Source organism: Accipiter gentilis, chromosome 16 (assembly GCF_929443795.1).
Source record: "Accipiter gentilis chromosome 16, bAccGen1.1, whole genome shotgun sequence".
NCBI classification, from domain to species: Eukaryota; Metazoa; Chordata; class Aves; order Accipitriformes; family Accipitridae; genus Astur; species Astur gentilis.
In genome coordinates, this window is record NC_064895.1 from 29,072,776 (window position 1) to 29,096,713 (window position 23,938).

The 23,938-nt window shown below is 43.7% G+C and overlaps 2 protein-coding genes across 2 annotated transcripts in view; one reads left to right on the forward strand and one right to left on the reverse strand.

The window, feature by feature from the left end:
- Nucleotides 1-6,933, reverse strand: part of FZD3 (frizzled class receptor 3) — a 63,898-nt gene extending 56,965 nt beyond the window's left edge. The window contains exons 1-2 of the mRNA XM_049819211.1: nucleotides 6,832-6,933; nucleotides 1,205-1,725 (exon numbers count right to left, since the gene is read on the reverse strand). Of these exons, the coding sequence (XP_049675168.1) occupies nucleotides 1,205-1,393 (189 nt within the window). The 5' untranslated portion in view covers nucleotides 1,394-1,725; nucleotides 6,832-6,933. The remainder of the gene's footprint in view (nucleotides 1-1,204; nucleotides 1,726-6,831) is intronic.
- Nucleotides 6,934-8,189: 1,256 nt separating this feature from the next.
- Nucleotides 8,190-23,938, forward strand: part of FBXO16 (F-box protein 16) — a 38,425-nt gene continuing 22,676 nt past the window's right edge. The window contains exons 1-3 of the mRNA XM_049819284.1: nucleotides 8,190-8,327; nucleotides 15,437-15,579; nucleotides 19,894-19,929. Of these exons, the coding sequence (XP_049675241.1) occupies nucleotides 15,484-15,579; nucleotides 19,894-19,929 (132 nt within the window). The 5' untranslated portion in view covers nucleotides 8,190-8,327; nucleotides 15,437-15,483. The remainder of the gene's footprint in view (nucleotides 8,328-15,436; nucleotides 15,580-19,893; nucleotides 19,930-23,938) is intronic.

The window sequence follows — 23,938 nt, forward strand, 5'->3', positions numbered from 1 at the left end:
AGCAAATTCAAGGGTACGAGTCTCTGTTTTCTTCTTACAGTAAAAAGCCTGTCAAGTCTGGTTCACAACTCTTCCATAGAAAGACTACATAAAGGCTTGGCTTTATATTATTTAACAAGAACAATTAAGTTTTTATATTGTCAGGAAAAGCATTCAAAGATAAAAACATATGATTACTCTTTCTGTTCTCAGTGTACAGCAACACAGATCTACCAGCAAGGATTCCCAAGCACTTCAAAAATACAAATAAACCTAATCTCCACAAATCTCTCATGAAAATTTGAGGCTGACAGCTAGACTTGCCTAATATTCTGAATTTCCATCAATTTTAGTCATATCACAGAATACCAATTAAGGAAACTCCTTAGGCAGGGTGGCAGGATAGAGAACAGACTGAAGTGAACTTAAAAAGTCTTGTATAAACTAGACTACAGATAAAAAGAGAGTAAGCAGGTGGCTGAAGCCCCATCGAGAAAGTTCTCCAAAGAAAGGTTAGACAAATATCAGTGGCAACCTGTCGTTTTTTTAAAAAGGAGAAAATGATTACGTGTAAGTCCAAAGAAGGTTTTGGGGAATAATGGCAACAGTAATAAGGTACCATTATAACAAAGAAAGTGCAAGTCTAAAAGCTTGTCTACCAGGATATGGAACCGAAACAGGTTAACTAAATTGTGCAGGACAACAGCCTTTCTTGCAGCTGAGAAAAGCAGTACTAATAAATGAGCAATTTCCATTATTTTCATTGTATGTCTCATTAGTCTCATTTTCTTCACACCAAATTTTAGGTGAGTAAGAAAAGTCCAAGTATTACAAAGCTACAAAAGAATGTAGTCTTCAGAACTAAAAATCTTCTACTCATTGTTCAGTATGCTATTTTTCTGGCATTTAGTTAAGTGACAGACCATTCAAAATATGCATTCTTGATCTGTCTAAATATTTAAAGTAACTGAGTAACATACAAACACATCCAGAGTATTTCACATTCGGTTATACTAAATTAGGCAAATTTTGCAGTCATAGAATATTTTAGTATATATTACAATACATCTTATGCATGTGGTATTTGTCTTTTATATTTAAGTTTTTAACAATCTGGATTTTTTCATTTTATATTTCTAATATAAATATCTTCCTGGATTTTGTTACCGATTATTTGTCAACTAAAGGCCAAAAACATATATATTGCTGAAAAAAATAGTCTTACCTCCATTGCTAATGCTGCTGTTTGCTGGTCATAATGATTCAGAAGATTAGGCATAAAGGTGGTATTGTAAGGCAGATCCTGGCACATGCGCAAGATGATGGGCTCACAAGAAAATAAACTGTGCCCTCTTGTGTGCCCCACCAAAATATCCAAAAGCCAAAGGTAACAGAACATCCAGCTAACAGCCATCCTTCCGCACTGGGAATGGGGCCAGCTATTGAGCCCAGTCAGAAAGCTCTTTCAACTCCTCATCTACCCTCAGGTTTCACTTCAACAGCAATATTTTCAGTCCATGTTTAAGGTTCTTCACAACTGGAATACTCTTCGTATGCAACATTCTTAGCTCAGTCCAGAAGATGATGTATTTGAGACAGACGTGTGAGAAATCTTGCCTTTTCTTTTCTCAGTATTATATAGCATGTATTAGGTTAAGGTTTTAAAATATTTAACCACATTCCCACACTATTGACCCCATCATGACAGAACAGCAGTCGAGTTATGTTCTTCTTTTCTTAGGTAGCCTAGAATAAAAAAAACCAAGAAACAATACAGTAAAATGCCTTGTAATTGACGAAAATATTTTAGCTCTAAATAGCCTGGCAGACAAATTGCTTCAAGTTCTCATGTGCAAGACTAGAGGGTCCCCTGACATGTTTTAATCCTGGTTTCAGACTATTTCTGACGGAAAAAAAGTTGGTATGCTGTAAAACTCTACCCAAAAAGGATAGTGAAAATGGGGAATGTATTTACTATGAAGGAAATATTTTTAGAAAACCCCACACTTAAATTTAACCATGTGAGCATTACAATTGTTGACCATGCTGAAACCAAGCTATTTATGACTCAGCATCTCCACTGGTACATTCCCATCGATAGCATCTCTTTAGTTGCATGGCCTCGTAACTTCTGCTGAATAATTATAAAACAAAAACAAAACAGTCACCACCACCAATATACAAGTCCCAACTTGCAGGACTGAAGACTACTGTTTTGCCCAACAAGCTACAGTCGTGGTTTGGCTACCTGTGTTCAAATATGTAATTTTAGTCTAGTTGTAAACAGCTTTTTTGTTGTCTCTAACCCATTTTACTTGCACATGTATCTCATATCTTCCTCTCCAGAAACCATCATAACAGCTAAGGATAAACCAGAAGACAGCATTCTTTGACCACCCCTTTCTGCACACACTCTTGACGGAAATTGCAAAGGTAGCTACATATGGTTGCTCTGCCAGTTCCACTCTACCTATAGAGCCAATTTAAACAGCAATCATTCCCCAGGGGTGGATCTGCATTTTCTCAGCACTAAGGGGCTGGAGTGGAACAAGCAGAACAGGGACTCAGTATATTGTGCTCATTGACTGTTGAAACAAACTCTGAAATTGGAGGCTAAAACATGGAAAAAGTTGACAGTCTTAAGAGTACAAAGAGGCTCCTTTCTTAAAACAATTTTGTCTTACAGCAATGAAATTTGCAAAATTCAGTCTCTAACCAACTGCTTTAAAAAAAAATGTTAAAAAAGGTAACAGAAATTTAGAAATTTTGTTTGAACCAGAAGACCCCAAGTACTCCATCAGTATTCCCAAGAGTAGGCAATCACAAATTTGAACAGACTTCCAATCTTGAGAGACCAATGTTCTTCCTTCGATACTGAGGAAGAGAAATAAACTCTACACCTCAGAGAGGAAGAAAGTTTTTCCTTTCTCCCTAATGCAAATGTAGTAAGAGATACAAAAGGGTTAATTACCAGACTTCTGCTGCTATCAGTTGATCAAAAAAGTTACGTATGCACGCTTTTGTTTACATAGGCCCATCTTATGGTCAGAAAAATTAAATAGCATAGACCTCTTTAAACCCTCATATACTTTGCGGGTTGGACTAGATAATCTTGAGAGGTTCCTTCCAAGCTAAACAATTCTGTGCTTCTCTTTAAGAGCATGTGAGGCAATGTTTTTGGCTGTAGCTGTTCGAGACAGGCTGGTAAAAACAAACATGCAAATAGGAAAAAAACCAAGATGCTAAACATAACCATGTTAATTTAAGTTCATTGACAACTTGCTTTCACAGGCTGCTTACTCTCTCACAGTTATTGACGGGGAATCTATGTTTGAAGCAGCACTGAAGTACATAAAGAATATAAATAGTAAAACTGCTCCAAACCTAGGAAAAACAAAACATGGCCAAAAAAAAAAAAAATGTAGAAAAGAGAACTATCTACACCTTAAGTTAGGTGGTGGAACCAGCCGACACAGCTCAAATCACAGTGTCTTGCTTATATTCTGAAGTAAGCAAGTGTTGCTGTGAAGAGCAGTCAACACACTGAATTTAAAAGATCAAAATTAGCCACAATATTTAAGACATGCTACATCTAACTACACCTGATTTCAGTCCAACTTCAAGTTCACATGGCCTTGAACAGTTATGTCCTTCTGATCTACGGATGCCATTTCTCAGATTTATTTTTCAAGAATTTGGTGCCTCTTTCAAAAAAAACCCAAAACCAAAGACCTGCACTATCCCATCTTCGAGGTCAGCATTACAAGGAAATTACAAGTTATAGAGAGACGAAAATCAATTCCTACTTAGTTTTGCACAAGGTGCCTAATCCCCTTTGAATCTGGCCTTTTGATTTTGACATTTTACTAATAGTTTCCCAAACTCAGGAGAAGCAGCCTTTTCAGTTTGTTGTCATCTCCAAAAAACTGGCTGCAAGCAATTTTTTTCTTCTTCCCAAACACTTTGTCCACCAACTCCAAAAGACTTTATTTAACAACTTCAGTAAAGGCAACTTGTAGCGTGGATTAGGCATTGACTTTTTAGCATGCTCCCTGTAATTCAAGTGCCGTTCCAGCAGTGATCGGTAGATAACGCTTCATAAGAGAGGTTCAGAAGCAACATAAGATGAACTGTACTCACACCAGGTATTGTGTTAAAGCTGGAAGCACAAACATTGGACAAACCCAGGTCAGGATCTAGAATCTTGGGAAAAACTCCAAGAACACTTCACACAAATCATATTAATGACATTCAAAGCAGAGACTCCAAACAAATCCACCCATCCTCTGACTTCCCCACAACCTCAAACTGAAAAAAACATGCAAATACCTGGACTTAATAAGCCACAAAAAGTTTTAATTGTGCAAAAAGCAGAAAAAAATTCATCATGTTCTTTCAGGAATTTTCCATTTTATGCTCAAGATCTTATTACAATATAGTATCATAAAGGAAATGAAGAATATATTTACTAGAGCCAAAAAAGAACACCAAATTATATAGCCTAGTCATGCACTGCCCTTTCACAGGGAAAAAAAAAAATCTAGGTGAAATTAAGAAAAAAAGACAACCATATCATTGCGAAAGGAGACGAAAGTTTTGCAAACGAGTATATAGATGACCTATTAATTGGTGTAGACAGATGAATGCTGTAATAAGCAATCTTTAGTGTCAAGATAGTTTCTTACCACAGATACAGTTCCGTATACACTTTGTTAAGCCTCTACATATGAAATTTTGTGGTTATTTTTATATGTATATAAAAACAAAACAACACACTTTCGATGACACTGAGGATAAAAGAGGAGGAGGGGATACCTACCCATCTACCCCAAGGCACTGCAAAAAAACCTGCATGCAAAAGGAGTAGGAAACAGCTAGTTTGTTAGTGTGGTTACAGATTTATGTATTAATTATTTATAATCATATGAAGCCCATCCAATTCCTGCTGTAAAGGATAAATTAAGACGTGCATAGATGACTATTATAAAGACTGAAAATCATGAAATTAAAGGGTTGAATCCCAGAAGTGAATATTTTTTTTCAAATAAATTTCAAAGTTACTACAGGGGCAATGAGAAAAAAAGTCATAAAACTTTAGAAAGAAAGTATGTAGGTGGATTAATTCACAATTACCTGTCCCAGAGAAATGGGGTGATAAAAAGACAAACTAGACTCCTCCTGTACAATTGAGAAGACAAGAGGAGAATGTCACCTTAGTCATTCCCCACCCAATTCTGATCATGGAGAAAGGTAAGGAACTCGCTCATTACATACAAGCACTGGCAGCCTTTCCCCAACCCATTCCCACCCACATGAAGGCACAAAAGGAGAATACATTATTATCCCAACTGCATTTTAATTAGTCAGTGGGAAAGAAACTCCACTGCTGTACTCCCCTGTTTCACTTCTGTTACGTATTAAGGGAGAACCACACCATAAACCTCCAAATCCTCTATTTCAGTTAGGAGACCATGGAGGAAAGAAGGTACATGCTACACACTCCCACTCTTCCATGCTCCTCCTCACTGTACTTCAAGGCAGAATGAAGAAATGCACAGTACCTCCTCTTCCCCTCTCCCTCCTCACAGTGACACCATGACAGTCCCTGCTCCACTCCCCGCAGGGAGGACAGAAAGGCAGAAACCCTTTCTGGTGAGATTCTCCATGTATGTGGAGGGACAGGACTAGCATCTCTCTCCATTTGAGTTCATATTGCACGGCAAGCTAAAGGAACTGGAGGGGGAGCTAGCCATCATCCCTGAGGTTGGAAGAGGAGGTAAGGGTGCAGACTGAACTAGCATCCCCTTTCCCCTTGAATCCTCACTGTGTTTTATAGGCAAAAGGAACAAGTGCACACACGGGACTAGCATCCTCTTGGATTCCTGCTGCATTGCAAAGGACAAGGAAGGAGATATATGTACATAAAAGACTAGCACCCCTTCCCCCTGGGTTCCCACTGCATTGCAAAAGGAAAAGGAGAGTGTGTGGATAGAGCTAGCATCCCCTTGGGTTCCTCCTGCACTGCAAAGGGAAAAGAGGGAGGGAGGTGTGCATGGGACTCGCATCCCTTTCCTCCCGGGTCACTGCTACCGCACTGCAACATGAAAGGAGGGAAGCGTGGGACTAGCAACCTCCTGGGTCCCCAGTGCACTGCAGAAAAAAAGGTGCGTGTGTATGTGTGTGTGGAGGGGGGAACGGCATCCCCTTCTCCTCAGGTCCCCAGTGCGCTGCTGGGGGAAAGGGGGGCAGCACGTCCCCTTTCCTTCGGGATCCACACACAGCAAGGAGAACCGGGGGGAGGGTGCGTCCCTCTCCCCCGGGTCCCCAGCGCACTGTGAGGGGAAGCGGGGAGAGTACCTGGGATTCGCATCCCCTCCCCTTGGGTCCCTAATGGAAAGGGAGAGGAAACGCACGGGACGAGCATCCCCTTCTGCCGTCTCCCCAGCGCACCGGTAGGGACGGGGGGGGGGGGGAGCGGGAATGCACGGGACCAGCATCTCCCGGCCCCGAGGCGCTGCTGAGGGAGAGGGGGTGGATCCAGCACCTCCATGTCGTTCAGCGGACGACAGGACGAGCATCCCCCGTCCTTCGGTCGCCCGCTGCATCGCGGCGGGGGACTTAACCCTCCGCTCCGCTCACTCCCCCGCCCAGAGGACGCTTCATGGCCGCCCCCCCCCCTCAGCGCCGTCTCTGGGAGCGGGTGTCTCTGCCCCCGGCGAGCGAGGCGGCCGCTGCGGGGGGGTGAGGGGGGAGGGAAAAAACCACATCCCTGAGGGAAACCCCCTGCCCATCTTCACATCCCGCCCCGCTCCGCGCCGCCCGGGCCCCAGGTCCCCGGCCCACCGCCGTTACCTCAGCGCGGGGTCCCGCCGCCGCGGCCCCGCTTCTTCCCCTCAGGTGGCGGCGGAGGCAGCGGCCGCGCCTCCTCGCGCCCGACCCCGCCGCAGCGCCCGCCCCGCCCCGCGCCTCCGCCCCGCCCCCTTCGCGCCGTCACGCCCTGCCGCGCCCCGCCCCTCTCCCTCCCCGAAGCGAACGAACCAATCAGAACAGGTTGCTAGGTAGATCGGAACCTCCGGCCGTTTTGCCTTCCCGGCCCCCCCACCTCCCCAACCCTGCTGGTAGGAGCTGATTGGCTAGCGGCCTCCCGCGGAGGGGAGGGGGGGGGCGCGGGAAGCGGTTGCCATAGCGACGTGAAGCGGCCTTGCGGGAGGAGTAGGCCGCGCCGCCCGCGGGCGGGGAGGAGGCAGGTGAGGGGCGACCCGGCCCGGTGGGGGGAGGGGGGGCCGCGCGGGTCCCGAGGCTTTGGGGGGATGACCGAGGTCTGAGGGGACACGGGGTGAGCGGATCACTGTGGGAGAGCGTGGGGTAGCCGGGGGGGTTGCAACTGCAGCGAGGCACGAGGGGACTAGACGCCGTGGGTGGGACATTTGGGGGGGGGGGGGACGACGCAGGCGGTGTGGCATGGGGAGGGGGTTACAAATGCGGCGGTGGAAAGAGAGGGGAGTACGAACTCCACGGGGTACGCGGAGGGGACAAGAGATGCAAGAGGAGGCAGGAGGGAGTCTGAGGGGAAGATGGCAGACCCCAGCACGGCCCATGCTGTGAGGGAAGGGGGTCTCGAATGCGCCTCCGATGGAGGTGTAAATGCTGCAGTGGGGGACACTGAGGCTCAAAGGGCCTGGGGTCTGCCCGTCTGCCAGCACTGTCAGGCATGGGGCCTGAGGGGATTGCTGCTGCCTTTGGGTCCCAGGAGAGATTTCGGCGTGTGAGTGGAAGGGGTACTCAGAAATATTAATGCTCAAAGGGACAGGGCGTAAAGGCATCACGCAAAGAGTACAAACTCGGGAAATGGGTAGAAAAAGCATTGGTATCTATGGATACAAGTACTGAGCAGCTGGGGTTTGCGACTGCCTTTTAAAGTGGGGTGGGGAAAGCTATCGGGGCATCACAGGACATGGGGTTTGCTGGGCAGTGTAAGTCTGCGTGCTGCAGGACTAGGGAAGTTCTGGTGGACTTTGAGGTAAGAACATCATGGATCATCCGACTGCATAACAGAATATAAATCCAGTGAGGCTTGAGGTAGAAAGGGAAATGCTTTATTCTCTAGGGATAAAAGGGACCTTGCTGTTGTCTTATTTAGGGGAGAAAAGGTGTTAGGGATCAATACTGATAGTTCCCCTGGGTGTAATGTCATTGGGACTATGCAGTGCTGTGACAGCTCCTGGGAGGACGTTGGCCCTGCAGGACGCAAGGAGACTGATGTGGAGCAGGAGTGGGAGTCAGAGCTTCTGGGCTCGGAGCAGATCCTGGAGAACATCTATAGCAAGGACACAGAGGAGAGCAGTCAGGTATTGACACAATCAGGGAGGGGAGATTACTGGGCTTATTGGAGACCAAAAAGAGTACCAGTCCTTTGGAGCTGAGTAATGCTGTGGGATAAAAGGGATAGGATAGTGTAGGGTAGTTCCAGCTGGAAGGGATCTAGAACAATCATCTAGTCCAACTGCCTGACCACTTCTGAGCTGACCAAAAGTTAAGCATGTTATTAAGGGCATTGTCCAAATGCCTCTTAAAAACTGACAGGTGTGGGTCATCGATCACCTCTCTAGGAAGCCTGTTCCAGTGTTTGACCACCCTCTTTGTAAAGAAATGCTTCCTAATATCTAGTTGGAACCTCATCTGACACAGCTTTGAGCCATGGTTATGAAGAGAATGGGTATGGAAGTTAAAGCAGCGAAGCAAGGGCATTGATAGAGGGCAATGGTACGGAGGAGCACAAGGGATCTGAGGTCTGTGGGTCAGTGGAGAGTATCACCTCTGGGATGGTATATGGAGGTACCGATGCCTTGGTGGGCATCATGGAGCAGTGAGGAACACAGTTAGTTATTCACTGCCTCAGGTAAGGTGGGTCATAGAGGTACTCAAACCCTGTGTTCTTGTGCACAGGGATATTTCTAGCACACCCTGGCAGGGGTAAGGGTGTTGGTCTCGTGTAGTGCAGGGTGCTCAGAGGTGACAGTGCTGGGGAGAGGCAGAAATGTCAGTGGCACAAGGTGCTGCAGGTGTTTGGGTTTACCAGTACCGTGGCGATGCCATGCTCTGGGGTGTATTGATGCTGCAGCACTGGTACCACAGAGATCCTCAAAGCCAGCTGGGAAAACATCTGTGTCAGGGTCACAGAGTCTTCCATGGGACTGGGGACAGCTGTGAGAAGACTGATGTGGTAGTGGGGAACACTGGCAATATCATGCAGTCAGAGTGGACACGTTAAATGAGGACAGGGCATCACTATGCAAAGAGCAGGTGACAAATGTGGAAGGCTGGATGATATCAGTGCTTTGCAGCTTGTGGGTTAAGGGCTAGCTAGAGGGAAAGGAGGAGTGCAGTATTGGCCTCCCTGTTGTAAATCATCGCAAACATGCACTTAGCCTCCTGCCCTTCTCCTCTTGCCATCTTTCTAGGTGTCCCCCTACATAGGAGGATCTGTTTCACATTATCTTTTCCACCCAGAGCTATCCCCTTGATTTTTTCCATTTTGAATGCCTTATAGTTTGGCCTCCATTCTAGATTGTTTTTCTCTTCCTACTGTTTAAAGCATTTCTTCCATAGCATCAATCATTACACTGTTTATTGTCAATATAATAATTTACTATAAAAATTGCTTTCCTGTCTGAGCTTGAGATGATTCAGTTAAATTCTGTTTATTCACAACTGAACTCCTTGACTGTGCCATTGTCGTCACATGGATTAATGTGATTAGGCTCTTTCTCTGCAAAATGCATCCTTAAACCTCTGAGTGCACCAGGTTCTGTTGAACCACAAAGGCTTACTGCTATAGAGATGTGGTCAAAAACATTAATAAAGTGGGTCTGCTTCTGAAGGACTTGTTTTGAGTATGGTTTGCACAAACCTCTGGAATGCCATTCCAGAAGGTTAAGCAGAGATTAACCCAGCTAAAAGAAATTATTCCAATGCCCTTAGTTAATATGATATGATCATTATGTATTGTTAATCTTTCGTAAATGCAATCACATTGTTTTAAACCAAGGGCTTGACCCAACTTGTACTGAAATCAGTGAAAGTATTTCCATGGGCTTCAGTAGGATTTCGATCAGTCTTAAAATTGTCTCACTGTTAGACAACACCATTTGTCTTTTCTGCCCTGTGAAATTAATGTGTGTCTTCTTCATATGTCAAAAAGCACAAATCTCTTGGATCTCCACTCAGTATATCCTTTCATTTGAACTGTGAACCATTCCTAGGTACTCTCTGGCTGTAGTAACCCAGACAGCTTTTTAACATTTGCATTCTGCCAGGCTCACCTGCTTTCTGCAAACTGTGTAAGGTAACTGCTTTGAAACACCTGGAGATCTCTGACCAACTTGGTGTGAAGTTAATCAAACACAACCAGCTTGAAAACACTGTATGTACTCACAAAACTTGGTCTTTCCCCCAAATCTCTTTTGCACTGGTATTTACTATGCCTGCCACCTGCTCCTACATTGTTTTTTTATTTTTCCTAGAACAAGGATAATAGGTAATTTTTTTAGCATCATGTATCAATAGCTTTTCCTCTTTGGGTAATAAACCAACATTTTCCTTATATATATTTAAAGCTTAATTTCTTGTTAACCTAATCTCCTGTCTCTTGCTGGTTGAATGTTTTCAGATCAGCTAAGCCTGATGAATTTCATCCCAGGATATGTGAAGAACAAGCTGGAGCAATCTCTGGAATGTTATTTTGGGCAGCCAGTCCAAAGATAACGACTATTGCAGAAGAAAAGCGGGGCCCTGGCTAAACAGCTTGGCAGTCGCTGGTCTGCACAGTACACCAGCTGCTTTTTAATGCGACCTGAGCAAGCTCCTGCAGCCCCCTCAGTGTCATGTTATAGATTAACTCTGATCAGAGTTACTCTAGGCTCTTGAAAAAGCCAGATTAGCTGTTAATCCTGCCAGGGATAGGGAGTTCAAGGTGAAGACAAGAAGCCCAGGTTTTCCTTTGGGGAACAGGTAGCTAAATTGCAGTTGGTAAACCAAGTCGAAGACCTATAAAGAACTTGCAGTCCAATTTTTAGGCTAGCTGCATGTTACAGGTAAGGTGCTTCTAGATTTTCTAACACTGCTGGCTCCTCTGATGCATCCCATGAAGTTCAAGGCCACCTAATAAGTAAGCGCACTGAGTCCCAGCATGTCCAGCATGCCTTTGAGGAACCCCAGTAAAACACATGCTCTAAAGTGACACTGCATAGTCCTGACTTCACCAAAGAATTCACCCTGTAAACACGCGCCGCTGAGGTTGGACTTTGGGTTACCTCCCTCCCCTCATCACTATTCTGAGTGTAGCTGGGGCAATAAGGAGCGGAGCAGACGGTGGTTGTGTGACTGTGCTAGCAAAGGGGTAGCGAGGGAGGGATGGCAAGCTGGCACATCATCTACAAAGGTAAAATGTTTGGGTGTGCTCACCTGTTTGCCTGAATGTACCTGTCTTTGCAGCCCCATTTACACATTGTGCTCAAACACGAAGTGCAATTCAGGCCGTTCTATGGCGTGTGCAGCTGGGAACATGACTTCTGCCAGGTGTGTTCCGAGCCACATTTTTGGCACAGAGAGCATACAAGAGTCCAGAGGCAAGACTGTCTCTTTGGGCTGCAAGCTGCTAACATGCCAGTTCACAGAGGCGCTTTGTGAATGCAGCTGCTCCAGCACCAAGAAAGCATGTCTGCGTAGGGAAACTGGAACATGAATCCAGGGTTGGGAGTGTGCTGCAGTGACAACTGATGTTTTTGTGACTAATGGTAGAAGGTTGTCCCTGAAAAACAGGACATGGTTGCCCGAACCTGTTTTTTTGGCAGTGGAGCTGTTTCTCTAGCCTGTAATGTTGTATTTCTGTGCATTGAAAAGGGCAGGGGCCTTGCAGAAAACCAAACAAAAACAAAAACAAGCCAGTAAGTGATCCCGTCGTAATGCATATCCCAAACGCACCTACTCAGTTGCACAAGAAGCCTCTAACATTGGCCAACTGCAGAATATGAGGCTTTGAAACCTTAGTAAGTCTTTTAGCTTTCAGTGGCTCCTCTGTGGGAAGTTAAAATTGCAGTGTGCAGACAATAAGTTATTTAAGGATCTCTAGCAAAAAAAAAAAAAAAAAAGAAAGAGAAAGAACTGAGACTCTTTTAATGAACTTATTTCCTAACCATGGACCATATTACATCACCAGATGCAGAGAGAAAGATGTAACAGATTTTTCATTTTTTTCTTTATATTTCTTAGATTCCATAATAACTTAGGAAAGAAAGGGAGGAAAAACTAATCAAAAAGGTGATGTGCCCAGACAGATCCTGCAGTGGGTTTTGAAGATTAATATTCCATTGGTATAGACAAGAATTTTGTTTGGGTGAGGAATAGGGGTCTGGGCTTTCATGAAGATGTGTCTTGTGAGCCTCAGAGCTCTATTAGCTAGAAAGGTCCTTTTGCTGGGTGGGTTTTGAGGTGCTTGGGTTCGGGGTAGGCTGGCAACACAATATTGGAGTTACTTAGTGGATTTGCCTTTTCTTTTGTTCCAGAAGTCATATTATTCACCTTGCCACTGTAAAGCTTTAAAGCGATCTGAAGTGTTTACAGAAAAATTGCCTAATAACTGTATGCAGGGAACTGAGATATTTTTTAATGTGGTAAAGAAATTACTTGGTTTTCAGGCTGCTGCAGCTTAAGCCTCCAGTCTGGAAATTGGATGCCTGAGGTGAGCAATGACATTATCCTGCTGAATCCAGCTGCAGGACAGAAGATGAAGGAAAAAAGCTTTTCCTATGTTTGGGCAAGAATTTATGAAGAAATTACTTTGTCTGAACAAAGTTCAGTTACTTGGTGTCACAAAAGGGAAGGGAAAATTTTGTTAAATGTCTGATTTACTTCATGTAGAAATTTTTGTTTAAAATAGCAGCACAATCAGTCCAAACTGTCAAAACCAATCTGCCTGAACACAGGACCCTAAGAGATTTCAGTCAATTCTGAACCATTCTGGATTTCATTCTTTCAGTTAAGTGTTACAGAAACAAATTGGCCCTTTGAGACTTGGCATTATTAGGAAAAAAAGGAGAGTTTATGAGCTTTGGAAGAAGGGGAAAGCAACTCAGGAGGACTAGGAGGATGTCATGAGGTTATACAGGGAGAAAATTACAAGAGCCAAAGCCCAACTAGAACTTAATATGGCTACTGCCATACAAGACAATAAAAAATGTTTCTATAAATACATTAGCAACAAAAGGAGGGCTAAGGAGACTCTATCCTTTATTGGATACGGGGGGAAGCATAGTGGCAAAGGATGAGGAAAAGGCTGAGGTACTTAATGCCTTCTTTTCCCCAGTCTGTAATAGTAAGACTAGTCATTCTTGGGGTACCCAGCCCCCTGAGCTGGAAGACAGGAACAGGGAGCAGAATGAAGTCCCCATAATCCAAGGGGAAACGGTTAGCGACCTGCTACACCACTTAGACACACACAAGTCTTTGGGGCCAGATGGGATCCACCCAAGAGTACTGAGGGAGCTGGCAGAAGTGCTCATCAAGCCACTTTCAATCATTTATCAGCAGTCCTGGCTAACTGGGGAGGTCCCAGTTGACTAGACTTTAGCAAATGTGATGCCCATCTACAAGAAAGGCTGGAAGGGAGACCCAGGGAACTACAGGCCTGTCAGTGTGACCTCAGTGCCAGGGAAGGTTATGGAGCAGATCATCTTGAGTACCATCACACGGCACATACAGGACAACCAGGTGATCAGGCCCAGTCAGCATGGGTTTATGAAAGGCAGGTCCTGCTTGACCAACCTGATCTCCTTCTATGACAAGGTGACCCACTTAGTGGATGAGGGAAAGGCTGTGGATGTTGTCTACCTGGACTTTAGTAAAGCCTTTGACACCATTTCCCACAGCATTCTGGAGAAACTGGCTGCTCATGGCTTGGATGGGTGTACTCTTCACTCGATAAAAAACTGGCTGGATGGCCAAGAGTTGTGGTGAATGGAGTTAACTCCAGTTGGCAGCTGGTCACAAGTGGTGTTCCCCAGGGCTCAGTATTGGCACCGGCTCTGTTTAATATCTTTATCAATGATCTGGATGAGGGGATCGAGTGCACCCTCAGTAAATTTGTAGATGACACCAAGTTGGGCAGGAGTGTTGATCTGCTTGAGGGTAGGAAGGCTCTAGAGAGGGATCTGGACAGGCTGGATCGATGGGCCAAGGCCAGTTGTATGAGGTTCAACAAGGCTGAGTACCAGGTCCTGCACTTGGGTCACAACGACCCCACACAACACTACAGGCTTGGGGAGGAGTGGCTGGAAAGCTGCCCGGCAGAAAAGGACCTGGGGGTGCTGGTTGAAAGCCGGCTAAATATGAGCCAGCAGTGTGCCCAGGTGGCCAAGAAGGCCAATGGAAACCTGGCTTGTATCAGAAATAGTGTGGCCAGCAGGACCAGGGAAGGGATCGTCCCCCTGTACTCGGCACTGGTGAGGCCGCACCTCGAATACTGTGTTCAGTTTTGGGCCCCTCACTAGAAGAAAGACGTTGAGGTGCTGGAGCGAGTCCAACGAAGAACAACAAAGCTGGTGAAGGGTCTAAAGCACAAGTCCTCTGAGGAGCGGCTGAGGGAACTGGGGGTGTTCAGTCTGGAGAAAAGGAGGCTGAGGGGAGGCCTGATCGCTCTCTGCAACTGCCTGAAAGGGGGTTGTAGCCAGGTGGGGGTTGGCCTCTTCTCCCAAGTAACAAGCGATAGGATGAGAGGAAACAGCCTCAAGTTGCGGCAGGGGAGGTTTAGATTGGATATTAGGAAACATTTCTTCACGGAAAGTGTTGTCAAGCACTGGAACAGGCTGCCCAGGGAAGCGGTGGAGTCACCATCCCTGGAGGTGATTAAAAGACGTGTAGATGTGGTGCTCAGGGACATGGTTTAGTGGTGGACTTGGCAGTGCTAGGTTAACAGTTGGATGTGATGATCTTGAAGGTCTTTTCCAACCTAAACGATTCTATGATTCTATGCCCACCAAAATCAGTAAAAACCTAGCTAGGGTCACTTAAGTAGATGCACAAGTTATCTTCAACTGTCAGTGCCAACAACTGGAAAGAGAAATTTTGTGTATTTTCTAGCTTGCTGCATATATCCTCTTGTGATCATTCATGCAGCAAAAATCAAAGGCATATTCAATAACATTTGTGATGGGGAAGAACTGCTTAACTATTAATTATTTATATGATGTTAGTGGCAGGAAATTTGGCATTTACTGTTACGGCTACTGTGGTTACATAAAATAAAAGGCCTTATCCTAACTGATTTCCAAATAATTTTACTTGTATCATTGCTATGCTATGAAATTGTGTTTCCTTCTTAAAATTATTTGCTTTTCACTAACTTACTGTAATGGAGCAGCACAGAGATAATGTTGGTCTTTGTTCTGTTCAATTGTTGTAGCCAGTGGTGCTGACGAGACATCGGAGGACCCACCATCTCCTGTATCTATGGCATTTGCACCTCCTAGAAACATGGATGGCCCCAAGCTACAGACCAAGATGAGCACATGGACTCCACTGAACCATCAACTCATGAATGACAAGGCAAGTTCCATGCAAATGGGTGAAATTCATAGAATCACAGAATTGTTGAGATTGGAAGGGACTTACAGAGATCACCTAGTCCAAACTCTGAAGGCAAAGTCAGCTGAAGCATTTGCTCAGGATCTTGTCCAGTCAGTTTTGAATATTCTCAAATCCCAAGACAAATTCTCAGGTTCACTTCACAAATTCTCAAGTCCTAGAAAAATTTAACTTATGTTTTTGCCTGTGTAGGTCATGAGTAATGGAATAAAAACTTGAAAATTGTGTTTGCTATTAGAAGTATGCATATATCAAACACACATACAGTCTTTATGATGTATACATATATATATAAATTGTTAGGTAAAAATGGAAAGTTCTAATGTACATTGTTTAAAGCATGCAAGTATTTAGTTCAAGTACTGTTATTTTGCCAAATCAGTTGTTTTTAAACAAAAAATGTGTATTCATTTTTTAGTGAAAGTTACCAAATCATTCTTTTTCTGCACCAGAAGACTTCAGTTAACCCCAGAGCAAACTGAGTGTCTGCGTAAGTTTCTGAGTGGCCGGAGTGCTCCACCTCAGCTCATAGGAGAGACCTTAGTACCCATGCTCTCGCTTCTCTGCGAAGCCTGGCAGTGATGAGCCTAGCTTGGTATTTTGGAAACTGAAATGATGCACTCAATTTATAAATAACGAGATGCATTTCCTAACCTCCCACTCTGTATACTATATCTGGGAACTGCTAACATAACAGGTTTTTTTGGCTCATGTATCACCAGAAGCTTATTCCTCCCTCAGAATTCAGTTTAAATTTCTGTTGATGATTCATAGAATTTAATCCAGAGAGGCCCATTACATCATGTAGTCTGGCTTCCTGGATGTCTTGAGCCCTTTTGTTTCACACAGTTCTCCCTGTCTTGAGCTCGCTAACTAGAATTTGGCTAAAATACATCTTCCATGAAGATATCCAGACTTCCTTTGGAGTTAAGGACCTTCATTCCTTATGAAAAGAGAATTTCATCACTTCCCTAATAATTTTTCACATGATTAATCCCCTATACTATGAAAAGATGAAACCTTGTCTCCTGTCTGAATACCTCTAGCATTAGCTTCCATCATTTAAATCTTCCCCTACTAGCTTATTAAACTCTCCTGTAACCAGTACTTTTTCCTTGTGGAAGGACTTTTACCCTGCTTCAAGCCAACACTTGAACTTTTTTTGATAAACTAAACAGATTGAGCTCTTTGAAGTCCTTTCAATCTGGCATATTCTCCAGGCTTTGAATCATTTTAATGTCTTTTTCCTACACCCTTTAAAACATATTTTTACAGATGCACATCACTGTGCAATAAAGTATGATCTAATTAGAAATAAGTATGTGGGTAAAACCACCCTTTCCCACCTTCTTACTCCTCTGCTCCTTAGGCAGTCTCATGTTGCATTGGGCTGCAGCAAAACTTTTAGGAGCTCATATTGGATATTTGTATACTCCAATGCTTAATGATGTTCCAGGTAGGAAAGAACATACCATAAGCTCCCAGACCTGTGCTCAGTGATGAAATTCATGATAAAAAGTGTTTGCTTGTTTCTGATCCAGGTTTTAAAGCATTGACCTGCCTGAAACACCTTTTTGTATATCACTATACTGCTCTGTAGTGTTGGCAGAAAAAAAAATAATAGTTGCAACAAAAATATTGCTGGCAGCTGAAATCAGGAGATAGTCCAATTGATATATATAGGGAGCTAGTCAGTGACAAGGTGCCATCTTCATACAATCATATCTCTGCTCATTTCTGCACTCTTGAGTTAAGAGAAAGCATGAAGAGAGAAAAGAATTTATAGATAGAAAGTATGTGAAAAACAGTGAGAAGGTGAAAGCGTAAGGAGAACAGATGCATAAGAAATGTACTTGTTAGTAGAGTAGGCAATAAGGGGCAGGAGTGGTAGGAATTCAGAGCTGATCCAAGGCAGAAGCATTTAAGCTCCAACTAAACCATTGTTAGGAGCAGACCCAAGAACAGTTAGTAGCATAAATTCACTACCTGTCTAATTTGGGGTAATCCTGGGGGTACTCCATTAGTAGTTCCTGTAGATTTCCCTGGATTTTCAAACATGCTCAGGAGTACAGATGTCTGCATTGTTGGTAGGACCCAGCTCTCTCCTGCCTGTTGTAGATCCTGAGTCCTGCTGCCTCCATCTATGGTTTTCTGCCTTTACAACAGCTGTTAGAACAGAAAAGACTATCCAGGGTGTTACTACTGGGACATGAGCAGTCATGGTTGTTTTAAAGCCAGGATCACCATCAGGGACAGACCAAAGTCAAGAAGCCAGAATTAGGAAACCTCCAATTATGCAGCATTCATGGTCAGAAAACCAGAGGTAGAGTCTTAGATATGCCAAGGTTGTGCTACAGTTAGGGATGAAGTAAGGGTAGGAGACGGGGTAGCCTGCTCGCCTGCAGCAAAACTGGACAGACTTCAGCATCAGTCCTGCTGAATACAGGGCTGTGCTGCCTTTAAGGATGGACTGGAAGTTGGGAGACGATTTGCCTTCTGCTGGGCAGTAATTCAGGTGTTGGGTAGAAGAGTCCCCAGTGGCATTTGCAGCAAAGTGTGGAGGGATTTGCCAAACAGCCTTGAACTTCAGCTTATTTAAAACCACCTGAAGACATGGATGTGAGATGGCAGATCTCAGGAGCAACCTCGGCCTCAGGCTGTGTCCAAAGCCAGCCAGCTTAGGCACACTATAAGTATAACTCCAAGGCCTTGGAGGAGAGGACAGTAAATGGGCTTGATTAAGGCAGTGGATGATTACACCTATTTTGGGCCATTCTGTTGCTAATTAATGCTTCCAAGTGCCTGGAGTAGGCAGAACTCTCTGTCAGAGTTGGCTCAGATGTATCTCCAAGATTGCTGAAAGCAAGTACGTGTCTTTCTTTGATCAAAGACCATTAACATTGCTTTCAGTTATATAAATAGCTCCCTGCTTCACTTGAATTATCCAACCCCAAACTTAGATCTTTGACTATTCATCACTTACTTGTGGCAAATCCTTCTCCAAGTTCAGCTTGTTAGGGGTTTTTTTCTTACTTTCCCAAGTGTCCCACATGCAAATAAAGCAAATAATAACTGTCAACATACAAATAAAAGAAATGTCATTTTTCACCCCTCGCAAGAGACACTCCTGCTGAGAGAGACAGAGCTAATGCTGTCAACTGCTGTACCAGACATCAGCACTGATAATGTCTTTCTCTGCAGGAACCTTTGCAGACTGTCATAGCAGTAACATGTTTGGAGTTTATAATGATCAAGTATGTTTTCCTAGTTGTGGTTAATAGCTGTTTTTATGTGCAGTTATAAGCTGGGCTTTTTCCTCTTTGATCTGTCTTCTGGAAGAATCATCTACAGCATTTCCTGACTTCCCAGGTCACAATCCTGAGTACAGAAGGCAGTTTTGTGGTAGTGGGAAGCTACACGCTAGTGCTTTCAGGTCTAGCTCCCTACGGATAAAGGTGAACATCATAAATCCTCTGCTGTATTTTGATACCGATCATCTTTCTTGTTAGGACATGGACCTGTTGGAGTGAGTCTAGAGGGCCATGAAGATGATCAGAGGGCTGGAGCACCTCTCCTATGAAGACAGGCTGAAAGAGTTGGTGTTGTTCAGCCCGGAGAAGGCTCCAGGCAGACCTTATAAAGGCCTTCCAGTACCTAAAGAGGGCCTACAGAAAAGCCAGAGATGGACTTTCTACAAGGGCATGTAGTGATAGGACAAGGGGTAATGGCTTTAATCTGAAAGAGGGTAGATTTAGATCAGATGTAAGGAAGAAGCTCTTCCCTGTGAGGGTGGTGAGGCACTGGAACAGGTTGCCCAGAGAGGCTGTGGGTGCCCCATCCCTGGAAGTGTCCAAGGTCAGGTTGGATGGGGCTTGGAGCAACCTGGTCTAGTGGAAGGTGTCCCTGCCCATGGCAGGGGGTTGGAACTAGATGATCTTTAAGGTCCCTTCTGGCCCAAACCATTCTATGATTCTATGATTACTTGTCACTGTAAAGTGGCCAGGGAACGAAGACTGGTCTTACTGTCTTACTCCTAATGGTCTGGCTGTGTTAAGATTGATATGCAAAACCCATCTGGACACGGCCCTGAGCAACCTGCTTTAGTTGACCCTAGCAGGGAGTTTGGGCTAAAAGATCTCCACAGGTTTCTTCCAAACTCTTCCATTCAGTGATTCTGTTTATATTTTGTAGATTGTATTTCAAGCTATATTTTTCTTAGGACATATGGAATCCCCTTTAAATATTCAGTGTTATTTGTGTGTGTTTGTTTTATAGGTATTCAAAGAAAGAAGAGCCCTACTTGGAAAATGGGTAAACTTTTCTCTTTAAATATATATTCAAATACAGCTAGATTTCTGAACTGATCAAGAGATTACTATAATGGGAATGTAAAACCTATCCTATTTTGAAAAAGGGATTAATTTTCCTGATGTGAAAGTGAGCTGTAACTGCTCTACTTATGAGGAATGTAAAGGTGTAAATTCCCTCAATGCCCACATTCTGTAAGCTCTGAACTTGGGAAATCATATTCCATCATCAGAGTGATCTGAAATGGGATAAGAAACCCTGGGAAAAGTCTGTCAAGACTTCAAAGAAGATACTGGATGTTTAGGTATTACCATTGCCTGCTAGCAGGTCTTTGAAACCTGTAATAAATGACATGTTATCTACCAAGTGCACACATGTGGCTCCTAATACTGTAATCATTGAGCACCTCACAATTTCTTACTGTCATTATCTTCACAGCTCCAACATGAGACAGGAAAGTGCTGTCACCCTGTTTTGCAGATAAGAAAATGAGGCACAGAAAGATGAGATAGAATTTGTCTGCCCCAACCACAAATGACCGCAAGTTAGGCATTCAGGATGGGGTTTCTCTGGCTGGGTGTGTATGTCTGAAACATAATATTTAAGCCTGGATGGTCTGGTCATCACAGGCTCCTTGTAGAGTCAACAGAGAGAAAGTGGTACTTCCAGAGGATAATTCATCTCACTTAATGTAGGATGAAAGATCAGCCCTCTAGAGAAGTCTGTTTCTTTCCATAGCCTATGAAGGGAGACATAGCTGGCTGCTTGAAAGGAATACAACTCTAATTGACCTACCCAGGAAGCTGATGGCAGAGCATGCAATGGCACAAGATTTGCCCTAGTCCTCAGCTCACCCCTTAAATATCGCATTGTGCTTTCTCTTTTATACGGCAAAATCTATTTAAAGGCCATTCTGGGAAAGCAGCCGTAATCTGCTCAGTCTCCTATGCAAGCAGGAATACAGACTCAGGGATTTCTTTGCAATAGATGAGTGAATTCAGCTGAATGTATTACTGTGGCTCAGTAGTAACTGTATGGTTGACCCTTGTGCACATCTTTACAAATGGAACCAAAGAACCAGTTACAAGGTCACATATGATACACAAGCTAAACAGAAATACAGAAATGATGCTCCTTGTCAGCACTCTTTGATAAAGAGTATTTGCACAGTAACTTTATTTGACACTTTATGCCTAATAGGTCACTCATGGAAATTTTTTTGCATATGAACTGGTCTTTACAGCCAAGTATTTTGATTTTAAGCTGATAAGGATTATTCATCTTTATAAGAAATATGCTTTCCATAACTTGTTGACATGCATGCATTTTGATAGTAAAGAATTTCATGGACACTAAGAAAACAAAATAGTTGAATGATTATTGTTCAAAAAACAACTTTTAGCATGATAGTCAGTAACTGACAGACCTAAAACCTGTCTCTTGAAAATTGTTGGATGTTTTAAAATGCCCATGGGATATACCAGCAAAAGGGCAAAAATGTTTTTATTAGAACCCCCACTGAAAGAGCCAAAATCTGGAAACAACTTTCCTGCAAACACACATAAGAGTGCTGAATCATCTTCTGAAAGGTTAAATTTCTGACCCTTCATATGACACTGGATCAGTAGCTCTCATCATGCTCCTTCAGAGCTAATTCTCCTTGCGCTTCTGTCATTCATCATACCAATGAAATGGTTGCAGAAAGCACAAAAGCTGCTCTTAACTCCCTTCAAAGCCTGTGGCATTATAATATCTGGTATGCAAAGCCTAGAGCACTCTGAGATTGAGAGAAACTGTGTCAAGAAGTCACAGTGGTCTGGGCAGGAGTTTTTACGTTGATTCACATGACCTTCTCAAAGCCCTCTCAGGAAGTACGGACCAGATGAAACTGCTGAAGGGTGGGTTTGTATGGCTGGGAACCCATATTCAGTGTAGTTGGAAATGCTTTGTTATGAAACTGGAAGGCTGAAGTCTGTCCTAAGTCCAGAACTGTTAAGTATTTTCAGTAGTATCTGGGTGATAGAATGGAAAGTACATACTCATCTGCAGGTGACACCAGGCTTGAAGGGTTTTAATGAACGTTGGAGATTAGAAATCAGAATGAAATGATATGCGGTTTGATGAGGACGAGTAAAAAGTGCTGCATGTAAGAATGACATTTACAAAAACTGCAGATCTGAGAAAAGCCAAGTATGCAGCAGTTCTGCATAAAAATAGCTGGGAATTATGGTGGATCACAAACTGACTATAAGGTGACAGTGTCTTATAATTGTAGTAAAGGGAAATATCCCAAACGGCTGTCTGAAAGGCAGAGCCATCCCCAGTTCTGGTCCCTGCATTTTGAGAAAGCAGAGGATCAATTGGGCATACTTCTGAGAACAAGTCATATGTAAAAACAGTCTCAGGTCCAGAAAATATGAAAACAATCCCTTTACTGTAGGGAAGATGGAGAAAAGACCTAGTAATATCTTTCCAGTGACACACAAAAGATGTCCGAAAAGAAGAAGGGAATGATCTGATCTCTGCGTTCACATTAGATAGGTCAGCAAATCATGGGCTGAATTGCAGTGATGGAGTCGCAATTCAGACACCAGCAAAATCCAATGCTACAGATAATTCACTGCCAGAATAGCTTGCCTAGAGGTTAGTGGTGGAATCTCCAATGCTGGAGTTTTTTGAGAACAGGTTAGACAAACACTTGTCAGGAATGGTTTAGGTAGAGTGGATCTTGCCTTGCGGCAGGAGATGAACTAGCTCAGTGTTTCTCAACCTTTTTACACTGAAGGACCAGCCGGCCTTCTGGGAAAGCAGAACAGGTTGCCTTGTGCGGCATTGCCGCAGTGGTTTTCCTTTACAGCCAAATAAAGATTAGATTAAACTTTGGATGCTCATTGTTTACTTTACGCTTCCTGATTTTATTTGCATGCATTCAGGGACTATGTATGCGCATTTTCATTTAGTTATTTTTTTCCAGCTGTGCCACAGAACTTTTTTGATGTCTCCCAGGCTGTTGTAGTCCATAAAACACAGGTTGAGAAGCAATGAGCTAGGTGACCCAAAGGGATTTTATTTCTCTGTTTTCTGCGCTGGTGGGCAGCCCCAAAGGGCAGTATGCAAGATGCATGATCGGACCCTCTACAATTTTTTGGCTGTCTCAGATTGTGCTCAGTTCAACAAAGTATTATTGCTGCACAGGGTGGAAGCAGTGGTGGTGTGTAGTGGCAGCAGACTGCATGTCTTACATGGCTGTTGCCATACCTGAGTATTTGCAGGCTGTGATCCTGCTGGAGGCATTTGCATTGAATTTCTTTACACCAACTCTTTTACCCAAATGCTATCGAGATATGTATAAAAGAGAAATTGTGCTGCTGTCTTTCAGTTGAAACCCTCCTGATGGTTAAACTGTGAAAGGGTTAACATGTCTCTCTTAATTTTTCTTTTTTATTCTAGTTGCTTTTATTCTGTATTGCACCCAGGGCAGATGCCTTGACATTCTGCCTCTCAGCCTGCCTTTCTTCTGTGTTCTGCAAGCCAAAAATTCCTCCCATTAATTTAAAAAACATAAAAGCATTTTGCTCTACCTTAATACTCAGTGCTATCATGCTGACACTCAGGCTAATAAGTTGACAATGAAGCTGGGGTTGAACTTGTAGATTAAGACACCTAAGTTTCAGTGTCTCCAGGTGATCTGAGTGTCTCTGCTTCCGTTACAACCAAATGAGATGGAGACATGTCAGGGAAGCCCAGACAGTGATTCAGCTCACCCTGTGGGCTACATCTTGTGCTAATAATTTATACAGCAGATCTGAGTGTTCCCAGGTACTGGAACTTGCTCATCCACACTATGAAATTGTTAGCACGCTCCCTGGCACGATTTTGGCCTGGGTCGGTAGCACTCTTCTAGACATTGTTCAGACACAATTTGGACATTAGCCTGAGCCAGGAACCATGCCAAATACACGGTTTGGATCCAGCCACCTTGTTTTGAAGGGTGAGAGTATGATACTGTGGA